A 21728-nucleotide genomic window follows, 5' to 3' on the forward strand; every position below is an offset into this window, starting at 1 on the left:
AGACTTTTCATCTTAACCATGATGTTTAGCCTAACTTGTTTTCATGATAAACACTCGAGTAGATCCTGCTTTGTGCTTACTTTGTAAATTTTGACGCATGCTAGGACTCGCGTGACCATAGGATTTTAGTTTGCTTAAACTTGAAAAACTCATCGCACTGAACGAGCATCGAACCAGACGAAGATGAAGGTCAAAGGGCCCAGGAAGGGGCTAGATTTATCGGCCTAGAGGAGCCAAGGTCGATCGGCCTGGCACCCTCTGGCGCCCCCTATAGCCTATCTTTGGCAAGCAATCCTCCGAAGTTACTTAGGGGCTAAGTTTATGAAGAAATGGCAAGGACCAGCTTGAGATCAAAGAGGAATCGGAGAAGATCAAGCGGAGATTTGAAAAGTCATCGAAGATCAATCTCATCCCAAAGCTACCGACGTGCCAGGCCCACATGCAAGTGAAAAGAAGATTCATGAGCACCTGAGAAGACTTGGAGACGAAGCAGGACGCGAGAGGGCAAAAGGAAGGCCTAGGATGATCGGCCTTGGGGTTTCCTTCGCCCCCTCGCCTTCTAATTTTTGCCACACACCCTCTGGACTATAAATACCACCGAAAACCACCAAGCCCACATATTGGAGATGACGTACTTGACATGAAGTAGCAGAGAAGTAGAAGAGCTTGAGGGATACCACTTCGGAGAGCCGAGGGCTGTGCAGTTGTCAGGGGTTAGCGTAGGCGGGCCTTTGCCGGCATGATCTCCCTGCGAGGAAGATCAAATTGGAGTTCTGGAGTTAGGAGTCATCAAGATCAAGGTAGAATCCTGGTGGTGATCATATGATGTATAATCATTCACGGTGAAGTAATAGATGTGTTCATGTTCTTGAGACCGAAATCCATGGACGCGGAAGAAGCAAGACCCAAAACAGGATGCAACACCACCAACCCAATCGGATCTAGTTAGCGATGGCAACGGGCCCCCGATCCCCAATGGGGATTCCATCCATTAGGGGATGCAAATGGGGTGTTTTTAGTCCCCACGGGGAGCTTGATGGGCATATTTCCATCCCCATTGGGGAAAGTGGGGCGCAAAACGTTCTGTATGTCCTCGTCCTCGTTCCTCACCGGGGACCTCGAGTATATGAACAGTTGTATGTATATATACTAATAAAAGGCTAGAACAAGCCCAAAATAGGATATCGGCCAAGCCTAGCAAAGGCATATATATTCAGCCGACTGGTGCCCCCAAACCCTAGCTCCCAGTCTCCCACAGTCCACTCCCCCCGCACGCCCGCCACTCCGCCTCCATCGCCTCCCCTCATCTTCTCCCAGCGCCTAGCGCCCCCACCACCCTATCGTCGCTCGTGTCGTCCATTCATCGATTCTTTGGAGTCTGGAAGATGGATACATGATCCACCATTGATTTTCGGTGAATTCTTCTTCCTTCTTCCCCTTCTCCCATTGTTAACCCTTCCAATTGCAATGTTTCTATTTCTCTACTGACCTAGTTGTCCCACCTTAAGGGACGACGACGTCTCTGACTGGCCGCCGCCAAATCCCACCGAGATAAGCAAGGGGGTGATTGCCTACGCGGGATATGAGGACCCCGTGAAGCTTGCCGCCGCCATATCGAAGGATGCAGTGAAGGCCACCGTCGCGAGATCGAAGGACGGAGTGAACGCCGCCGCTGCCGGAGTGAAGGACGCAATTGCTGCTTGTAACACCAAATGTGTTTAAGACCTAAAGAAGGCCATCATTAGATCAATGATAAAATTTGGCTTAAAAAGAGGTCAAATGATTTGAGTGCAAATTTGGAATCAAGAGTTGAAGGTGTTTAGAATGCAAAGGAATCAAGTTTGAGATCAAATTGAAGTCATAAGCATCTCAAATGCATAGTCAAAGTTCTTGACTTGGGACAACTATTCAAAATCTAAAAATTCCTAAGTCTGAAAACTATGCCAAGTAGTCAACTTTGAGCCTCATTTCTGGGTGCTTTTATATATAAACTTTGGATCTATTTGGATAGCAAATGAACTTGGATATCTAGTGAGCATCTTGGGTCAGTTGTTGATAAAAGGAATCAAGGGATTCATAGTTTAATTGAAGTCCTAAGATTAAAAGTTCTCCCTGTTTTGGTGTAACTGACAAAACTGAATGGCTAATGCCATTGAATTGACACAGTTTAAGTGGCTAACTTTCGCTCAAGGTTTAGAAGATTTTTACAAAAGAATGATGGAAAAGATCATGCAAAATGGAATCTCTAATCTGAGGTTAACAATTTTCAGTAGGACTTGGATAAACAAAACTAAGTTTGGATATTTAATTTGGAGATGAAAAATGCAAGTTTGTACTGTGTCGGCATTGGGTGTTTAACTGATGAAAGAATTAAAAGGGTTTAGAGAGAGAGCTCAAGTTTTGCCAACATTCAGAGATTCATATCTCTCAATCTGTTGCTCTATGGAACAAAAGCTCCATCTATGACTTGTAGTAGATTGAACCACCTTCAATTTTGGTTAAAGGAGATCGCAGAGCTTTGATTGAAAGCTGTTTGTCACCGATAGCCGGAGGTGGTTTCGCCCGTGCCACGTGCCGGCGCTACGTGCGAGCGAAGCAGGCAAGCAGGCGTGAGGTGGCCGACGCGGAGGAGGTAAAAATTTGAATAAATACCGTGCCCGCCGGCCAAGTTCATCCGTTTACCGCCACCGCCCCTTTTTCGCTGCCCCTTGGTCGCCGGCGATGTCGATCCGCTCGATTCCCTCCCCGCTCCACCGCCGGAGGAGGGAATCAATCGGATCGACGATGGAAACGAAGGTCGCTTCGATTCACCTCTCTCGGTTAGTATAGCGAGGGAAAATGAACAGAACGATGCCCATATGAAATTTTTATAGAAAGGAGCAGAATTTGCGGGTCCTCTTCTTTCCTCAATGCAACCACCAAACTCCTTGTTCCATAAATAAAAGGATTTCAGAATGTGTTTTAAGTCAAATCTTGAAGTTTAAACAAAGTTTTCTTCTAGAATTGATGATTTATTTCTTTTGAAATTGCTATAAACTAATATAAAAAGACAATAAACCTTCCTAAAATTTAATTTGAACATCCATTTCTGCAACCATATACTCTTGTGATTTTGGTCCCACTATGCTATAATTTGTGATTTTGATGATCGAGTGATAATAAAGTCTTTGGGACCAAAACACAAACTTTGTAGGTTTTGTAAGTGCTAAGGATGCAATCTACAATCATGGCACGATCCAAACTAACTTAAGCAGTACGATGTGACCAACGTAGTTAGATGTTTGGTTGAAGCCACAATTATGGTAAGATTTTTATAAGCAAAATAGGTCCCACATGTCAATGATTCATAAAATATGCTAAGATTCTACTGAACTTGTCAAATTATGGCAAAGATTTTATAAACACCTAAACTTAGATACTACTTCCTTGATTTTAAATTACAAGTCGTTTCGATATATGATTTTGATATATGATTTTTACTGTACATCTAGATATACAGATACATAATGAAAATTTATATATTAAAAAGATTAAAATAATCTATAATTTAAAAACAGGAAGCAAACATGTGCTAAAAGATGCTGAACTCGACCTTTTCGTATTCGAAGCAAGACCCGGCGCCCGCCAGGGGAAGACCGGAGTCCGGAGGCGCGCCGCGGCACCCGCGCCGTTTCAAATTCGAACGCGTCGGGGACTGGCGGAGACCGAGAGCTGCCACGTCCACGTCGTCGCCTGACCTGCTCGCTGTCGCCGGTGCGCCCGCCACGTCGTCTGTGGACGCGCCGCGCCACTACCCTGTACCCGCCACGCCCTGTGAATCACGGCTCCCATTCTGATTCGAGCTTCCCGCTGGGCTCAGGAGCGAGCAGCATCAGCGAACCCCGCCTATCCTGGCGCGACGCGAAGTGAAGGTCACCTCACCGCGCGTCGGAGCCCGGCCGTGGCCCCGCGACACGTCGCCGTTTACCCGGCGAAGACGACGTCGTCCTCCCGCTCGCGCAGGCGCAGCAACGCACGCACAGGACACAGCCGCCCGAAACTGCCCTCGAGAAGACCGGAGAACCGCGGCCGTGCCCCTGGCCCTCGCCTCGGGGTAAACGGAAAGTGGGGCGGCAGCGCCCGCGGTCCCGCCGTGCCCGGCCGGGCTTTCCTTTCGTCCGCTGGCGTTTTGGTAACTTCGCCCCCGAGGGGCCCGGTCAAAACCGGCGACTCCTTTGCAGTTTTCCACAGCCACCAGGCAGACGCGAGCACCCTGGCCTCTGCAGCAGCGTCAAGGCGTCAACGCGTGCAGAGCAGGCCCGAGCGGCGAGCGGTAACTTCGATCGAGCTCGGCGCTTAAAAAATTCGCGTTTTTGTGGAAAAAGTTTTCTGCTCCATATGTCACTCCCGGGATGGTTGACGGTGCACTGTCTTTGGGTCACGGCAGGCAGCCGTCGAGGGGAAAGGAAAGGGGTCGGAATCGTCTTCGCTGGCGACGTTTAATCTTGTTTTCCGTAACAGTTAATTTAGCTGAGGAAAAACGGCAGCAGTGCGCTGGGTATGCTATCTACGAACTAATCAACTTGTGATGTGACAGGGTAGGCAAGCACACCAACCTTTTGCGTTGGCAACCTGCAACCTTTTTCTACTCGGGAAAAAAAAAGCAGAAGTTGTGTACATAAAATCACTGGCAACCCGCTCCTAGCTACAGTTTTCATTTTGAATTCCGAACATCAACATCCAAAGTAAACCCGTTTCAAATTTATTTTATTTTATCATGCTTGTGCTTCTCTCAAAATGGGCGGTATTCCATGGCTGCAATAACTTTGTCCAACCTGACCGTCAACCCCGTTCCAGGTGACAAAAGATATACACTACTACAAACCTCTTCGATCGAAGGAGGTAGTGTAAACGAAAAAAAGAAGAAAGGTATGATGAAACAAGTAGCCTACCCTTATACTCCGTCCCTTTTAATTATTAAAAAAAAATACTCCGTCCCTTTTACAAGCGGCCAGGCCTCGATTTTTCCTGATCTAGCACAGCAGGTTCTACAAAGCGGATACGGCGCGCCGAGACTTTGGCCAAAACTATCCAGGCACAGGCCAAACCAGCCATGCCTACCTTTGCTCCACACAATGCGCGCTGCTGGCTCCACGGCCGGCAAGCGAATCAACGCCGGCAGCGGGCGCCCTCGCCTGGTAATTAGGCATGATGGCCAATTTGCCCGTCCGGAGCAAGCCCGCGCTCCGACTCTCCGAATCCGGGGATTCCGCGGACGGCGTCTCCTTCCATTCGGACGGAAGGACCGGGCTGGGGCGGTCCACCACGGATGGCCCGAGCGCACGCCACTAATCACTCGGCCACTTTCTCAGTTGTGCGTTGCTTGCCGGCGGAAAGGTCACTGGCAAAATAATCTGAATAATTGCGCGCCGAATATGTTTGTTTTGCCTAATCACAGTGAGGAACCAGTTCCTGATTCCCCAAATCCCAACCGGGCGGCTCAGTTTATTTCTTTTCTTTCTTTCTTTCTTCTTTTTTTTTAAAAAAAGACGCGCATAGCGAGTAGGAGAGCCATACTCGTACTGCTCATTCGTACAGTATACGGAGCATAGTAAAACACTTAAATGCAGTACTAGGAGAACAGATTCATTATTTTGGGAAACTAGACTACTCTAGGAGTTCAAATTAGTGGTAATAAAGAATTACAGAGACTAGAGACGGCTGCTAGGGGCAATCGAAACTGCTACCGGTACAAGCGGGGAAAAGGGTGGGGGGGGGTGGGGGTGGGGGGAGCGGGAGGAGGGAAAACCACAGTGCATTTGTTGCGCGCACGGACTTTTGGCAGCCATTCAATGACCCACCAGACGCTCATCTCTTCCGCCCCTGCCTTTTCCCCTGCTTCCCACTCCCTCCACGCCTCCACGCCTCTCCTTTTCACCCGCTCCTCCCCGTCTTCCTCCTCCTGCTCCCCTCCTGCTGCTGCAGCCGCTCCCGCCATGGCGTCGTTCGTCGCGCACCACCACGGCTCCCTGGTAAGCGCCTCCCTCGCTCGCTCGCGACGGTTGCTGCAAGAAGAAAGTTTGCTTTTTTTATTTTGCGATATGCTCCTGGAAACTGATGAGAGTTTTGGTTTCTGTGTGCGGTTTTTCAGGTGGAGAGGGAGGGGAGGATGGCCGCGCTGAGGAGTAGCCTCAGGCCGTGCGAGGCGGCGGAGGAGGTGGACGTCGCGCCGGCGGCGTGTGGGGCGGCCGACAGGGGCGCGGGCCTTTTTGGGGACGGGTTCTCCGTCGAGGACCTGCTGGACCTCGAGGACCTCTGCGAGGTGGACAAGGACTGCGCCGAGCTGGGCGAGGCGACGCCGGCGCCGGCGGCCGTGGAGGAGGACAAGCTGTCCAGTGACTCGCACGGGTCGTCGGTGGTGTCGTACGAGCTCATGGCGCTGCCGCCGCCAGTGATAGACCTCTCGCTGCCGGTAAGATTCTGAAGGCTTTGACTCCGTCCTTCGCCGGCAAGGCGGCGCCTTTTTTCCTTCTTTTTTTTTTGCACTTGGTTTCGTTCCTGGCTTGGCTGGTTGTTGAGGGTTCTTTTGTGCGTGCCATGTGCAGGCGCATGACGCAGAGGAGCTGGAGTGGGTGTCCCGTATCATGGACGACTCGCTCGCCGAGCTCCCGCCGCCGCCGAAGCTACCTGCGGCGCCCCTAGCAGCAGCAGCGCGCCGGCCGCCGCTGGAACGCGCGGTGCCAGCGCCGGCGGCGCCGGCCCCTATGCGGAGCCCGACGATATGCGCGCTGTCGACGGAGGCGCTGGTGCCCGTGAAGGCGCGGCGCAGCAAGCGCTCCCGCGCCTCCGTGTGGTCGCTGTCCGGCGGCGCGCCCCCCTCGGACTCGACGTCGTCGTCGTCCACGACCACGACGTCGTCCTGCTCCTCGTCCGCGTCGTTCTCGTCGTTCCTCTTCCTGCCGGCGGAGTCGCCGCCCCCGTTCTGGGCCGCGCACCTCCTCGGCGAGGCGCCGCCGCGCGGCTCCAAGAAGTCCAAGCACGGGAAGCACGGCAAGAACAACGGCAAGCCCAAGAAGCGCGGCCGCAAGCCGAAGCACCACCCGGCGGCGTCCCATTTCGCGGGCGGCGCCGCGGCCTCACCGCCGGTCCCCGGCGACCGCCGCTGCAGCCACTGCGGCGTGCAGAAGACGCCACAGTGGCGCGCGGGCCCCGAGGGCGCCAAGACGCTGTGCAACGCGTGCGGGGTCCGCTACAAGTCCGGGCGGCTCCTCCCTGAGTACCGGCCTGCGTGCAGCCCCACGTTCGTGAGCAGCATCCACTCCAACTCCCACCGCAAGGTGCTTGAGATGCGGCGCAAGAAAGAGGGCGTCGTCCTCATCCCCGGCCCGGCCCCGCTCCCGGCCGCCGCGCCGGCCGTCGCGTCGTTCTAAGCCGGCGCTGTACATTTTTCACCCCCTCCCCGGTCGAAGTATTAGCATGTTGTACCGTACCTGGATTTTTTCCTGTTCTTTCGCTTTCCCTATTTAGTTTGGCTGTACTACTAGCTAGAACTCAGAATTGTAGAAGCTTTATTAGGTCGAATTAGGTGTAGGGATTAAGATTTCCATGGTTTTAGTATTAGCTAGGTTTGTTAGGGTATGAATGGCCATAGTACTTGTGCCAGTAGTAGTTGTTGAGAACTCGGTGAGGGTCTTCACAAGAAAAGCTGTGCTTGGCCTGGCCTATGAGGATTGAGGTTTGGGGCGCTGCTGAGTGCTGAGAAAGGGAGGCAGAAGTGACAAGAAAGTTAGGCGTGCCTTGGCGCGGAACAAGGAACTGACTGCCTTGTTGTAATCGAGGGGGGTCAGACGAATACTAGAGTGCTTGGCGTGCCGTGCCACGTCTCGCCTGCATCATCACTTCACGTTGCTGGTGCCATGTCTTTCTGTCGATAGCCCATTCGATGCTTGTATTGCACTGGGAAGCATTGGTACTGACTGAAAGAAAAGCTTACCATACGTTTGCTGATACAGTGCGGAGTAGAGGTGAGAAATCTGTGCTAGATTTGCTGCTCAGTGATGAGAGTGCGATACAATCGGACTGGAAATGAAATCCTCGTAGGGGGCATCTGCGTACGGCTACGTCTGTTGTACGATGGCGCATGGTACCTTGCGTGCATGGGCGGGCGATCACTTCTGAAACCAGACCAGCCTTTTCTTTTCACTGCTCTCGGACCGCCGAGCCTCGCCATTCTGGCCAGGTGCCTCGGTTCTCGTGCACCGCGCAATTTAATACTCGATCCACGCGAATGCTTTGGCAGCAGCAGTTGCAGCAGCGCTGGGACGCTGCCAATGCCGGGCCTCGTGATGTGCCGGCTGCCGGTGGTCCGTGTGTACCTCCACCGCGCGCTTTGAAAATGTTGTTATACGCGCTTTTTTTTTGAAATTAATTGTACGCGTTTTATGTAATAATACCGTAAACCGTAACGTGTATTTATACGTTTGTACTGTATTTGAAAAGAACCCGTAACGTGTATTATTTCTTCGTGGTCAGTAGTAACTTGTTAGACACCTCGCCGACTCGTAACACAACCAGGAATTATATATAATAGGGGGCCTTAGGAAGAACTATCAATATCTCATAATATATACTTCGAAAACATATGTCAGAGATTTGCATATCACCAATTTTTTTGCTCTAAACACTAGCACACGATCTTTTAAATTCTTGTGTTACACAAAATTATACTTGCATTAGAAAGACATGACAAATAGAGAATGGATAAGAAATTGGAATGTCCATTGCCTGCTTAACTGTGCGTAATAATGCATCTGTGCATAAGGCAAGAGCATGGCACAAGCATGATGGGGCTCATTCTATCCGTGCAATCAAAGAAAATGTTAGTTATCTACGTGTACTGGCAACAGTGGTTTGAAAGGAACCAACGAATCTTTTTTTACCCATATGAACGATTACATGGGCATTTTAAAGGCCGTAATTAAGCATGTCCTAATAAGCTGATGATCACACCCTCACGTAAATGAGATTGATCGAGTGTTAACCAAGGGTAAAATCGACCTATACACGACTACAATAGCTTCGTCATATGCAGGTCCTGTGTGTTTCCGCTTATAAGCGGCTTATCGGTGGAAATAAGTGAGAATCCCGCCAAACGCTTTGCTTATTTCTACCGATTCTCGCTTACGTGGTAAGCCGCTTCAGAAATTTGAATTACGAGAAGCGAGAAGCGAAAAGCGAAAAGCGAGAAAATCTTCGTTTAGATTATAATCCAAGCGTGGTTAGGAGAAGCGTATACAAACAGGGCTGTATATTTGGTTTCGATGATAGGTGTTGCAAGTCCAAGATCTTTGGAGAAGCGAGATCTCGGCGGCCATGCAACACCCCTATCCCTAGAGGAAGGTTTGAAAGAAATCACGGCGGTGCTGCAGCTGCGGCAGCCCGCCAGCAGCTATAGTGAATGGAAACGTAAAGATAGTCATTGGTGCTTGCGCCTACAACCAATACAAATCATCATAAGTCTTGCTAATGAAGTTAAAGTCCATGTAACTTGGAGTCACATCTCCAATAGGACTTATAATGACACAAGAGTCGTGAGCCGTTCATGTAATCGGCAAGCCCTCGAGTTTTTGTTAAGGGTGTGTTGTATTTTAAGCCATGGGCTTGGTCTTAGTCAAATTACACTCATGCCCCTTAGGCTGAGTTTAGTGAGGTTAGCCAACGGTCGATCGACGAAATTGTTTTATACAAGAACTGTTGTTGAATGTTCCGTCGAATGTGGACGCCACAAAGCTTACGTTCAACGTTCCTGAACTGGAGGGAGCAAAAGCGTGAGGCCAGGGAGCATTCATGTTCATTGATCACAAGGTGTAAGGAAATTTGCCTCGTTACAAGTATGGTAACTGGTAAGCAACCGAAGGACTCGCTAAAAGGTTTGGCACGAACAAAAGCTTAAAAGGTGGACTTGTTATCATGTTGGCACGGAAATCAAACGCTCCTTGTTATGGCAAGTTGGCAACCAAAATGGCAATGGCGGGGGGTGTATGGATCATGAGTGAGAGGTGGCACTTTTTTTTTCACTGCTTTGGTTTGCTTTGCACAGTTGCATCGCACCTATTGTTCCCGGTGCGGAGATCCTGATCACAGCGCACAATTGGTCCCTCGGCCGAATTACCGAACCCAAAGGACAAGCTGAAAGCCTGAAACTACAGCGCCAAACGAACCGACCTCAGCTTCAGTTACCCGGAATTCGCGTGGCGGAGCATGTGCAACTTGAATTCCTGGAACCGCCGGAATCGGGAGCACGGAGCAGAGTTGCGTATGGGCAACGGGGAGGCCGTTCCGATCTGCCGTCAGATTGGGTGTCCGAGAAGCAATGCGGGGGTGTGGTACGCGGAGGCGGGTGTGTTTGGGCGGCGGAACAAGCGGATCACGCGAACTGGGGTCGCCGTCGCCGTCGCCGTCGCGGGCGGGCCACCGGTCCCGGCGATAAGGCCCGGCCGGGGATCATGAGATGGGACGGGATGATGACACATGCGCGCAGGCGGAGGCAGGAGCGGTGCACCTCGCACCAGTTTCTTCATCATGTGACCCGGCCGGTGGCCCTACCGGCGTCGGCCGGCCGGCCGGCGCGGTGGGCGTTGGCGGATTGAATTATCTGTACGACCGGGTTTGTTAGTGGTTAATTGCTGATGCGCCCGTAGTAATGCAATCCTAGTACAGAGCACGGATGGATCCGAGTACTCACTACCCTTCCTAGTATAAACTTTTTTTTTTTTTACCGTGCTAGGATTGTGGCATCCGATGTTAACTCTGCTTGATTCTCTAGCATGGACATCGCACAGGAGTGAGGAAGCTTTTCTGCGTTTGGGATGCGTTTCTCTTCTTTTTTGTCTATGCTTTGGCCCTCTTTTCTGAAAGTTTCCTGTGCAATAATCGTAGTGGTATAGTAATTCAGATCGCTGGAGCCCTCTGTATCCCCATATCATGTGTCAGCAAAGGGTTACGGAGGCCTCCTACTCGTTCAAATGGCGCACCTGCTGTTGGAACGGCACCTGCCTAAGCTTTTAGCTTTTGATTTGATAACTGAAGCTGTTTCGAGTGAAAACCGATTGATAATGCCCTACTTTTTGACCGGGACGGCATTCCTGCCTAGTAAAAGCGTAGGTTTAACTAGGAACACCAGCGAAGACGTATTCTGCCGTGGAGCCCGATGCGCATGCGCACTGCGGATTAGTTTCCACGGCTAGCGCGTAAGATTCTTGAGACATCGGGCATGCGATAGGGAGCTGTCCCCGTCCGTCTTGGAACTACCGGGTCATGACCCATGAGACCGATCGATCAGGCCGCCGGCGCTCGGTTTCTAGCGTGAGAGCTACTACTGCTTGTTTGAACTGGGCTGGAGTCAGAATACTGCACAGCGTCGTTCTAGAGTCTGACTGGACGGCACGATGGGGTCCCTTTATTCTCCCTGTTCTTCTTGATTAAGATCGGAGGTTCCTTCCTGCTTCACAACCTTGCCATGTACGAGTAGTTAAGAATTCGAACTATATTTTTGCCTTATTCATGTAATTGCAAAAAAAATTCTATTCCTTCATGTTAATTATTATGGGATATAACGAAGAAAGAAAGAAAAGAACAAGTTCCAAAAAGAAAAAAACATGTGACTACTGATTATTTAGGTGCATATTATTGAAATTTCAAAATAACAAATGAATACTGGATATAATTTGCTTCTAAACCATGTCTATTACTGTGAAAATAACCTAAAATAACTCTCTGAATTTGCATCTAAATAATCCATCCCTCCCAAATAATCCACCTCCTCTAGTGCATGAGCAATAATCATGATGATTATAGTGTACTAAATTGATGGTTAGATGTTCTTGATTTTTATAATAATTTTATATTTTATCTTTTTTTCTTACTAAATATCCTATGCAATCTCCGCACTAACGAATAAAGCATACGACCCCCTAGCGAACTATTTTAGGTTCATCATCTTCACCCAACTAATTTCGAGCCACTGCTCCACCGGACTCCAACGATCAATGTCCTCTGAAAGGTTATCTTCTGCCCTGTAACGTTAGGATTAGCAGAGTATCTAAACGCTTTGCTGACACATGATATGGAGATTCATTTCTACGAGCCTTGTTTAGTTGGTTAATTTGGGAGATGCAAAATTACTGTACCAGCACTGTAGCACACTGTAGCGTTTCGTTTGTATTTGTGAATTATTATCCAAATATTGACTAATTAGGCTCAAAAGCTTCGTCTCGCAAAGTACAACAAAACTGTGTAATTAGTTTTTAATTTCATCTATATTTAGTACTCTATGCATGTACCGCAAGTTCGATGTGATGGAGAATCTTCTTTTTGCATAGTGTCAAAGTTGGGAGTTGGGGGTAACTAAACATGGCCCGTGGCATTTTAGAACGCCGTGCTGTTTTCTTCTGTGCCTTCAACTGCGGCCACTAAAAGATGGCGCATCACGGCTGTAAAAGATGGTCTGGGCCACGGATTGGCTCTCTGGGCTCTCGCAGGAGGCTGAGGCTGTCTTTCTTTGTCTCGCGCACACAGAGAATGTGTATGTTGGACCATGTTTGTTTCTGTTCTAGTCTCTCTTCAAGTTCTAATGTGCCTTTGTCTCTCTTCTCAACGAGCACGTCGAGCACATAGGCTACCCATTAGTCCATTTTGTCTGTCTGTGGCTTGATTAACATCCCAATTAAGCTGATGCTTGTTCTAGTTCTTTGGGAGCATTTTCTATCACAAATGTTGGTTCCAGCCTTCTGCTTACAGGGCTTTTATGTTTTTCTTTTGTTTGGAATGGTCGCCGCATTGAAATGCCACAACCGAGCGGCAGTGACACTGAGCTTTCAGGCCAGTATAGAATATCTCTACAGCAGCCATACGTGGCGTCCATCAAGTCGACAGGTTTAAAGGAACCTCACGGTAAGGATCAGCCTGGCATAATCGCGTCCCACCACGCAAAGAAGTGGAGATTTTTGAAACATTTATCGTGTGGTTCTAATTAATCCATTCGTCCTGACGCGGTTCGGCGGTTACGCGGTTATGCCACATGCTGTGGATAGACTCGACTGCACCGGTGGTGTTGGCACAGTCATCAGCGGCTCAGGGCCCGGCCAATCAACTAGGCCCTTGTATTTCTGGATATCTTTAGTGCTTGACAAGTACGAAATGAAGCGTCTAGTTCTTGTTCCTTTGCCAAATGCAGGGGGAAAGCACCCAGGTCCAAATTGCGTGCTTAGTTAATACTGCATGTGTCGATGACATCGAAGAAGTGGATAAGTGCTGGATTTCTGATGGAATTTTTCAAAGACCGATATCCTATGGTGTAAAGTATGTTCACCATCACCAATCTACTGATCAAAGCTTGTTTACCTTTGCATCGATCATCGATCTTGTCTGACAAAGCCAGCAGCATAGCAGAGACAGGTGATGGTAATTACAATCTGGTCAAGATCAACACTTGCATGTTCATGGGCCATTTGGAGACACTAGCTGGAGCAGTACAAACGGTGATACGGCCACTCAGAAAGTTAGTTAGGAATATTGAGGCCTCTTCATGGAAAGTGGATGCTTTGTTACACAGTTCCAGTGTCGAAATAACTCAATAATGCTCCGGGCTTGATTGCGGGGTCGAATCGGATGAGCAGCGAACAGGCACACAACACAGCCACCGGTAACGAAGGCACAAGCAGTGAAACTGAAACATATGGCCTGCAACATCCAACACACAAGCATCGTGTTAACTCCCAGCAAACACTAGATTAGAAGGCACGGGAACGCCAGACCTGTGAGTAATTGGTTGCGCTCACGCCATGCGAAGAGGGTGTTTGGATACTTAGATGCTAAACTTTAGCAGTGTCACATCGGATGTTCGGATGCTAATTAGGAAGACTAAACATGAGTTAATTATAAAACTAATTGCAGAACCCTGTGCTAATTCGCGAGACAATTCTATTAAGCCTTATTAATCCATTATTAGCAAAATGGTTATTGTAGCACCATATTATCAAATCATGGACTAATTAGGCTTAATAGATTCGTGTCGCGAATTATACTTCATCTGTGCAATTAGTTTTTATAATTAGCCTATGTTTAATACTTCTAATTAGCATCCAAACATCCGATGTGACAGGTGCTAAATTTTAGCAGGGTTTATCCAAACACCCCAAAACACATCTCGATCAGTGGTTGGCTGGCCGACGCCGATCCTGATGTCAATGGACAGCAGTTGGCCTCCGACCGATCCTTGACAGCGAGGGAAGGAACCAACGCGAGGGTCAATTCTCTGTTAACTAATCTGAGGCCGACGGGTTCGGGCTACAAAGGTAGCTCACCAGCGCAGTCGCAGTGAGGTCACTCGGTGCCGGAGCAAACAACTTTAGACGTAGGAGTTGCTGGACTCGCTGTGGTCTGTCGCCTGTGGGTGGTGACGCTAGTGCTAGTGAGTGGTTTCCGTTTGCCGAGCTCTCGCGGCTCCCGATCTTTGACTCCTTGTCCTCAGCGTTTCTGGTAGGAATTTACTTGGATCGGACTGTAGATTCGTTGTAATCGATGCAGATTTCAGGCCCAGTTGATCGAGCTCGGTGAAGAGAGAATTTCTCTCTCTCGAATGACATAAGAGAGAACTGAACTCAGTGGGGAATCGAAAGACGTGTGCCTTCGCCGCTGCTTCAGAAAAGCTAGCACGATTGCAAGATATACTTTGGACACCTTGCTGCGGTTTTCTCCCTTCGCCTTTACCTTTCTTCTCCTTTCGGTCGCTCTCTCTTTGTACTTTGGCTAATGGCTGAGCTTGTCCCTCTTTGAGCACTCTGCGTGATCTCGTTTTGCGCTTCTTTGGTTGTCAGGCACCGTGGAGATTCACAAAGATGCAATATATTATTCGCCATGCAAACCTATTTGATGATCACAATTCACAACATCCTGCAGTCTACTTGTCTCCATCTTATTTTTTCTTTGTGATGAAATGAAACCCTGGCTCTGGCTATCCTACATATATTTCGAAGTTAAACAACATCGGGCCGAAGCGGATGTCAGGATGGGATGTCCATGTTTGGGGTGGGCTGAATCCTACCGATTTAGAAGATTGGGCCACTGACTGGCCTGGTTTGGTTTACGCTGCTTATTTTTAAGCACCCATCACATCGATGTTTAGATACTAATTAGAAGTATTAAACGTAGACTATTTACAAAACCCACTACATAAGCGGAGGCTAAACGGCGAGACGAATCTATTAAGCCTAATTAGTCCATAATTTGACAATGTGTTGCTACAGTAAATATTTGCTAATGATGGATTAATTAGGCTTAATAGATTCGTCTCGCCGTTTAGCCTCCACTTATGTAATGGGTTTTGTAAATAGTCTATGTTTAATACTCCTAATTAGTATCTAAACATTCGATGTGACACGTGCTAAAAATAAGCAAACGGAACCAAACAGCTCCTGACTCAGTTCAAAGCAAATTTAGCCCCACCGAAAGAAGACCCATCTTCCCCGTTCTAATCTGGCATGTATTTTAAACAATTTTTAGCCGAGGAATCATTAGGAATTCCGTTGAACATACTCCTCGTGCACGCTTGAGCTTCAGGGGGGATTCCGAAATTGTTGTGTGTCCGTTCTTCTCCAATGCGACTGTAATTCAAAGAAAGTCCAACAAAAAAATTGCTCCAAGTCGATCTGCACAACTCCGCGCGCATGTAACATGCGATGCAAACACTGCACAATGGTTCGTACAAATTAAACGAGCACAGTGCGTGTACGGATTTGACGTGGAACTTACCAAATTTGATATCTTTTTCTAAAAGCGATATGAGCCGTATAATGGTTCAGTATAAGTAGAGGTGGAGTGCGCATTGCATCATTCATCCTGGACACCATGGCGGCGTCGTTCCTGCTAGCTGTGGTGTTATGCCTCACTGCCATCCTCGTGTTCACTCATGCCTTGTGGCTAATAACAGACGGCCGCCGGCGTCGACTCCCTCCTGGACCCTGGCCACTTCCGGTCATCGGCAGCCTCCACGCTGTCACGTGGAGCAGGCCACACCGCTCGCTCGCGCACGTCGCCGAGCGCTACGGCCCGCTCATGTGCATCTGGTTTGGCCGGCACCCCACCGTCGTCGTCTCCACGCCGGACGCCGCGCGCAAGATATTGACCAACTCTGAACTGGCTGGCCGTACCGTCCTAGACACCATGCTCGCCGAGGGACACTCTGCCGATTCCGTCCTCCTCCTACCGCCGGGCAACAAGTGGCGCGCGATGCGGAGGCTCGCCATGGCCGAGCTGTTCACCAAGGGCCAGCTCGACGCGCGGCTGCAGCTGCGGCAGGAGAAGGTGCAAGAGCTGGTGCTCTACGTCTCCGAGCACGCGGCGCGCGGCGAGCCAGTCGACGTCGGGCATGCCGTGTTCATGACGGTCATAAACGTCGTGTCACGCTCCTTGTTCTCCGCCGACATTGGATCCCGGGAGCTGCGGGATAAGGTGAAGGAGGCCGCTCAGCTGCTCTCAACGCCAACATTATCAGACATCTTCCCATCCTTGGCGCCCGCCGACCTCCAAGGTGCGCGGAGTAGGATGGGTGCACTGGTCAGGTACGCCCATCGGATCATTGATGAGCAATATATGCGTAGAAGGCGTGGTCGGGACGCCGGACAACCAAGAAAGGACGACATGATGGACGTGGCGATAGACAAGGAGAAGGAATGGGAAGAGGAGGGCAGTGAGATGAACTATGGTGCCATCAAAGGCTTGATCACGGTATGTGCGTCCACGTTCACCAATATCTAGTGGTTGATCCTTGTCTATAGAAGTTTTTCTAAGAAAAAGGGGGAAAAGTTGAAAAAGAGGAAGCAAGAAGGATATGGGTTTTCTCCGACGAAGGCTCGGTTCGGGGTTGGGGTTGAGGACTACCGGATTAGAGGGATGGCCAAGGGAGGTGGTGGTCTGGTAGTGGTGGCAGGTTGAGGAACCATAGGCTTAAGTGGCGGTGACGCCACCGGCTAGGCGGTGGAGGCTAACCAGCGGATGGGGTCGGTGACAGGGGCAGAAGAGAAGCAATTGTTAGGAAAAGTGGGATGGGAGGGTAGCGGCGGGAGGTGGGGGAAGCAGTGAGACATCTGGCCTTAAGGTTGCATGATATGTTGTCAGTGTTGAACAATAAGGATATAAGGGCGATAATAGTGCCAAGGAGAAAGAGACGAGGAAGAGAATATAACCACGAGGTAAATATGTGATGGTGGACTGGCTCATAGAACCTGCACGGATTCAAACCGTTCTCTAAAATACCATAGCATCTAGCAATGGGGCATTAATGCCTTGTGCACACCAAAATGAACATACTCCATCCGTTCAAAAAATACAAGGATTTAAGAATTGATCTTAACTCAACAACACTACCGTTTGACTAAAATTATAGAAAAGAACAATAATATGTATGATATCAAATGGGCATCACTAGATCTATTATAAGAAAATTTTTATAATTTATTTATTTGGTAAATTTTAAGGCTCTTTTCTATAAATATGATCAAACTTGCAAACTCAAAAGTTCTTATATTTTGCGATGACGAAGGCAATAGATTAATTAACTAGTCCATCAATCAACATGTGCCCTGCATAGATTAATAACTTTGAGAGGCATGAGTATTAGAAATTCATTAAAAAAATAGTAACCATAGTCCATAGCTAATAATCAAAATTGTTTACCCTGCACTCTCTTCATTTGTTAAATATTCTAACACAATACCCATATGAATTCATACTTATCTTTGTCTGATTGTGATAGACTTTAGTTAGTAATTGCTTATACGGTTTCTACCCACCACCATATTTTTTCATTTTGCATCACACATCCATATGTATTATATATATTTAATTGAACTCTTAGTTTGATCTTATGTGTTTACTATGAGACCGGTGTTCTCACTATTGCTTCCACCATAGACGTATGTGTGGGTGTGTCTACACACACACACACACACATGGTTAGTCTACATGATAACACATCATGTATACCTTAAGTTAGTATTTTTTTTATATTAACAATGGCAGAAATAGGTAATTTATAATTTTAGTATTGGTGTACATTATTTTTATATAGTGATATGTGTAAGAAATTCAGATTCAGATTTAGTATTTTTATGTTATTTATAATAATAGTATATATGGGTAATATAGGTCTAAATTAAGGGTTTGCTTAAGTTATCTTGTACCATGGCATAGTTAGATAATTTAGATGAATATTTTGGGGTCAATTTAGGTTATTTTTATAATAAAATAGGTTGTTAATTAGATATATTCAAGGGTTACTTTGAAGTGTTTTTATAGTGATAGAGTTATGTAATTTTTTAGAAAATATAATATATTCAATGGCTATGATCGTTAGAGTATATCAGACAGATGACTCAATGGTTCTAATTTTTGTGAGAATTTCGAAGATTTATCTTTCATTTTTAGCGCGTCTTGTGAGGATTAATGTGGAAATGAACTTCAAATTACGAATAGCAAGATTTTTAAGAGAATAAAGGGTGCAAAATGGGAGAGGATAGAAAAACTAAAAAAACATGTTAACCTAGAAAAAACAATATGTGGCTTTATATTAAGAAAAAAATAGGTGCCCAAGTTCACCTCTAATCCTCAATTAATTTAATTAATCTAAGTAGTCCGGATGTACGTCCATGCTCTCTGCCAATTGTGAGTTAAACTTCATTTCTCAAGGTGGAAATATTCGGAAAAGGAAGGGCCAATGATCATACTGTTGAAATATTTTAAGTTCCATTGCCATGATCGGTTTCACTACCTATAATCAATATATTTCAGGATCTCTTCGTAGGAGGAAGTGAGACAGTTTCAAGTACAGTTGAGTGGGCAATGGCAGAATTATTGCAATGCTCGGAATCAATGAAGATGGTAAGGGAGGAGCTCAAGACGGTTATTGGCACTAAAGGGCAAGTTGTGGAGTCTGACATTAGCCAACTTCCCTATTTGCAAGCCGTGGTAAAAGAAACTTTACGACTTCATCCCGCAATTACACTAGCATTTCAGCGGGCAATGGCTACGGTGCAAATAGAAGGATACAGCATCCCCAAAGGAACCGGCATAGTAATAAACATATGGGCAATTAATCGAAAGTCTAAAATGTGGGTTGAGCCAGAAAAATTTATGCCCGAGAGGTTTATCGGCAAAGACATCAGCTTTTGGGGCAAGGATTTTGAGTTCATTCCATTCAGTGCTGGGCGTCGTCAGTGCCTTGGACTGCCTTTAGCATATAGAATGGTGCATTTGGTTCTTGGGTCACTGTTGTACCACTTTGATTGGAGGCTTCCTAAAGATGTCAAGGACAACGGTATTGACATGAGTGAAAAGTCCGGAGCCATTATGGTTTCGATGGCTACTCCACTCAAAGCCATAGCTAAAGAGTGTGATGAATAAAAGGTCCCCTGTAATAAGTCGACCATATCACGACTATTGTAGACCGAGGAGTCATATTTCACGGTAAGATAGTAATGGCATGAGAATGTGAAACACCATATTGTTGTAATCCATGCCTAATAAAACATCCATATGTAAGAAAGGTTTACTATCAGTATGGTTCACCAAAATTGCAGCCAAATATTACTGTTTGTGTATTAAGGGGGTGTTTGGGAGCACTTCACTTCACCAAAAATCACTCCACTCCACCAACTCAAAAAAATCGCAGCCAAACGCGTTCGACTCCAGCAACTCCGGCTCTAGGAAAAAAGGTGGAGCAGGGGGTAGATCCACGTTTTTGGTGGAGTACCTCAAGAGATGCTCCAAAAACCCCCTTTACAGACCTCCTCGTGGAGTTGGTGGGTATTTACCCACCATTGCCACTCGTTACACATGTACCGGTTCGATTCACGGAAAAGAAAAGACTCCCGTCGCTCCTCCATCCCGTCGCCCCCTTCTTCCTGTCGATCTTGTCCAAGGGGGGCGAACAGGAGCTCCGTCGCCCCATCCCTGGCGCGCGCCGCCCGGCCTCCGCTCCGCCCGCCGCGCCCGCCCACCCCTGCCGCGCCGCCCGCCTGCCGCGCCGCCCCGGCCGCCGCCCGCCTGCCACTCCACCCGCCGCGCCCGCCTGCCCCTGCCGCGCCGCCCCGCCCGCCGCTCCGCCCGTCGTGCCCGCCCGGCCGCCGCTCCACCCCGGCCGCCGCTCCGCCCGGCCGCCACTCCGCCCACGGCGCCCGCCCGGCCGCCGCCCGCCCGTCGCCGGCCGCGCGCCGCCTGCCGCGCCCGCCCCTGCGTTTGGGCAGATCAACTTGTATTGTAAAATATCTCATCTATCCGGTGTTCTTCTTCAGGCACTGTTTCAGGGATTAGCTAGCTGGATAGCTAGAGATGCCGATTTACCAGTACCTAGCAAAGCACCATGCATGAGATTTGATAGATCGATAAGGAAGGAGCAATTTGAAGGGAGCAAACAGGTTTATTGGCATGCGTTAGTTTTTAGAACACTGCTGGCTGCCTTCATGAATGATCAATGTCTTTTAGAAGCTCATACTGATTTCATCTCATCATGATGGACTCACCGTTCAGCAGAGGCCAGAGGGTGCATGGACACATATAACGTGCATGAATATTAGTACATACGGAAGAAGGGCAGTTGAATGCTAGCTCTATTCAGCTTTGCTTCCAACCTCCCATCATTCTTACTTGCATGATCGATCTTATTGTCATAGACATATATATAAATCATGGCGCTCCCCTAGCTAATTAATACTATTACACAGGAAATGGAATTCACCGGATCATCAGCACTAGGGAGCAACTACCCATGTCGCCAGCGATAGAGGAGAGACGTGTACAGGAGGAAAGAAGGGGAGGAGAGAGAGGAGAGACAGACATGTGGGTCCGTTCACAAAGGGTAAAATAGGCTATTCACAAGAAGTGCTCATGTTTTTGGAGCTGGAGCACTGCCTCCAACCAAACACGTGCAACAGCTCCATATTTTTCTGGAGTTGTTGGAGTGGAGCTAGGAAAGTGTGGAGTTGGTGGAGTGGAGTTGGTTTTTCTAAAGTGAAGTGCTCCCAAACAGCCCCTAAATTTAGGTTTGTCGATGTCCCCCAATCAAACCCAAGCCCTATCTACTACATGTATTAATGACCCTGGGATCGGCGCGCTCTCAGGGCATGAGCTACTGTAGCAGAATGGGATGTGGTGAGCTCTGCAAAACTTCTGTTCGATGTGCGATTGAACCAATTTCATCATGCACCGAAGGCTCTAGCAAGCGACAGGGAAGGACACATGCACGCTGTGATATTTTATCTGTATCAGCAAAATAACACCAAAGGATCTGGACGTGCTTTTACTGTTCACAATATGGTTTCCCATATACTGTTCGTGTTATTTTAGGAAAAGGTAGAAGCTAAAGGTGCTCGGTTATCTTTGCTAATGTCCGCCGTAGCACTGTCCATGGAGTGCAGCATTATTCAGATAAAATATGGTCAATGTGCTCGGTTATCTTTTTTACGCTTTGTGACACTGCACTTGCTACTTTCACGAGTGATACTTGCTAATTTCTTTACTTCATTTCTTCGCAAGTTTCTTCAAATTATGATAAGTTCACAAGATCCACCTGAATAATTTATTACTAAATTAGATTGCATTTTTATATGAACCATGCACGTAGCATGTAGTAAACGTCTAAGAATCAAAGAATTCTTAGACAAGGAAGTTATTATATATATGGCGTTCGGAGGACC

The 21728-nt window shown here is 48.0% G+C and overlaps 2 protein-coding genes across 2 annotated transcripts; both read left to right on the forward strand.

The window, feature by feature from the left end:
* The first annotated feature begins 5762 nt into the window (after positions 1–5762).
* On the forward strand, positions 5763–7882 carry LOC117865370 (GATA transcription factor 5). Its single transcript, XM_034749560.2, has 3 exons — positions 5763–6011; positions 6131–6451; positions 6585–7882. Exons 1-3 carry the CDS (start codon positions 5832–5834, stop codon positions 7407–7409), a joined length of 1326 nt encoding a protein of 441 aa, XP_034605451.1. The 5' UTR covers positions 5763–5831; the 3' UTR covers positions 7410–7882.
* Positions 7883–15870: 7988 nt separating this feature from the next.
* On the forward strand, positions 15871–19618 carry LOC117842769 (cytochrome P450 76C2). The gene is made up of 2 exons (XM_034723282.2): positions 15871–16764; positions 18826–19618. Exons 1-2 carry the CDS (start codon positions 15886–15888, stop codon positions 19435–19437), a joined length of 1491 nt encoding a protein of 496 aa, XP_034579173.1. The 5' UTR covers positions 15871–15885; the 3' UTR covers positions 19438–19618.
* The last annotated feature ends 2110 nt before the right edge of the window (positions 19619–21728 follow it).

Source organism: Setaria viridis, chromosome 1, assembly GCF_005286985.2.
Source record: "Setaria viridis chromosome 1, Setaria_viridis_v4.0, whole genome shotgun sequence".
NCBI classification, from domain to species: domain Eukaryota; kingdom Viridiplantae; phylum Streptophyta; class Magnoliopsida; order Poales; family Poaceae; genus Setaria; species Setaria viridis.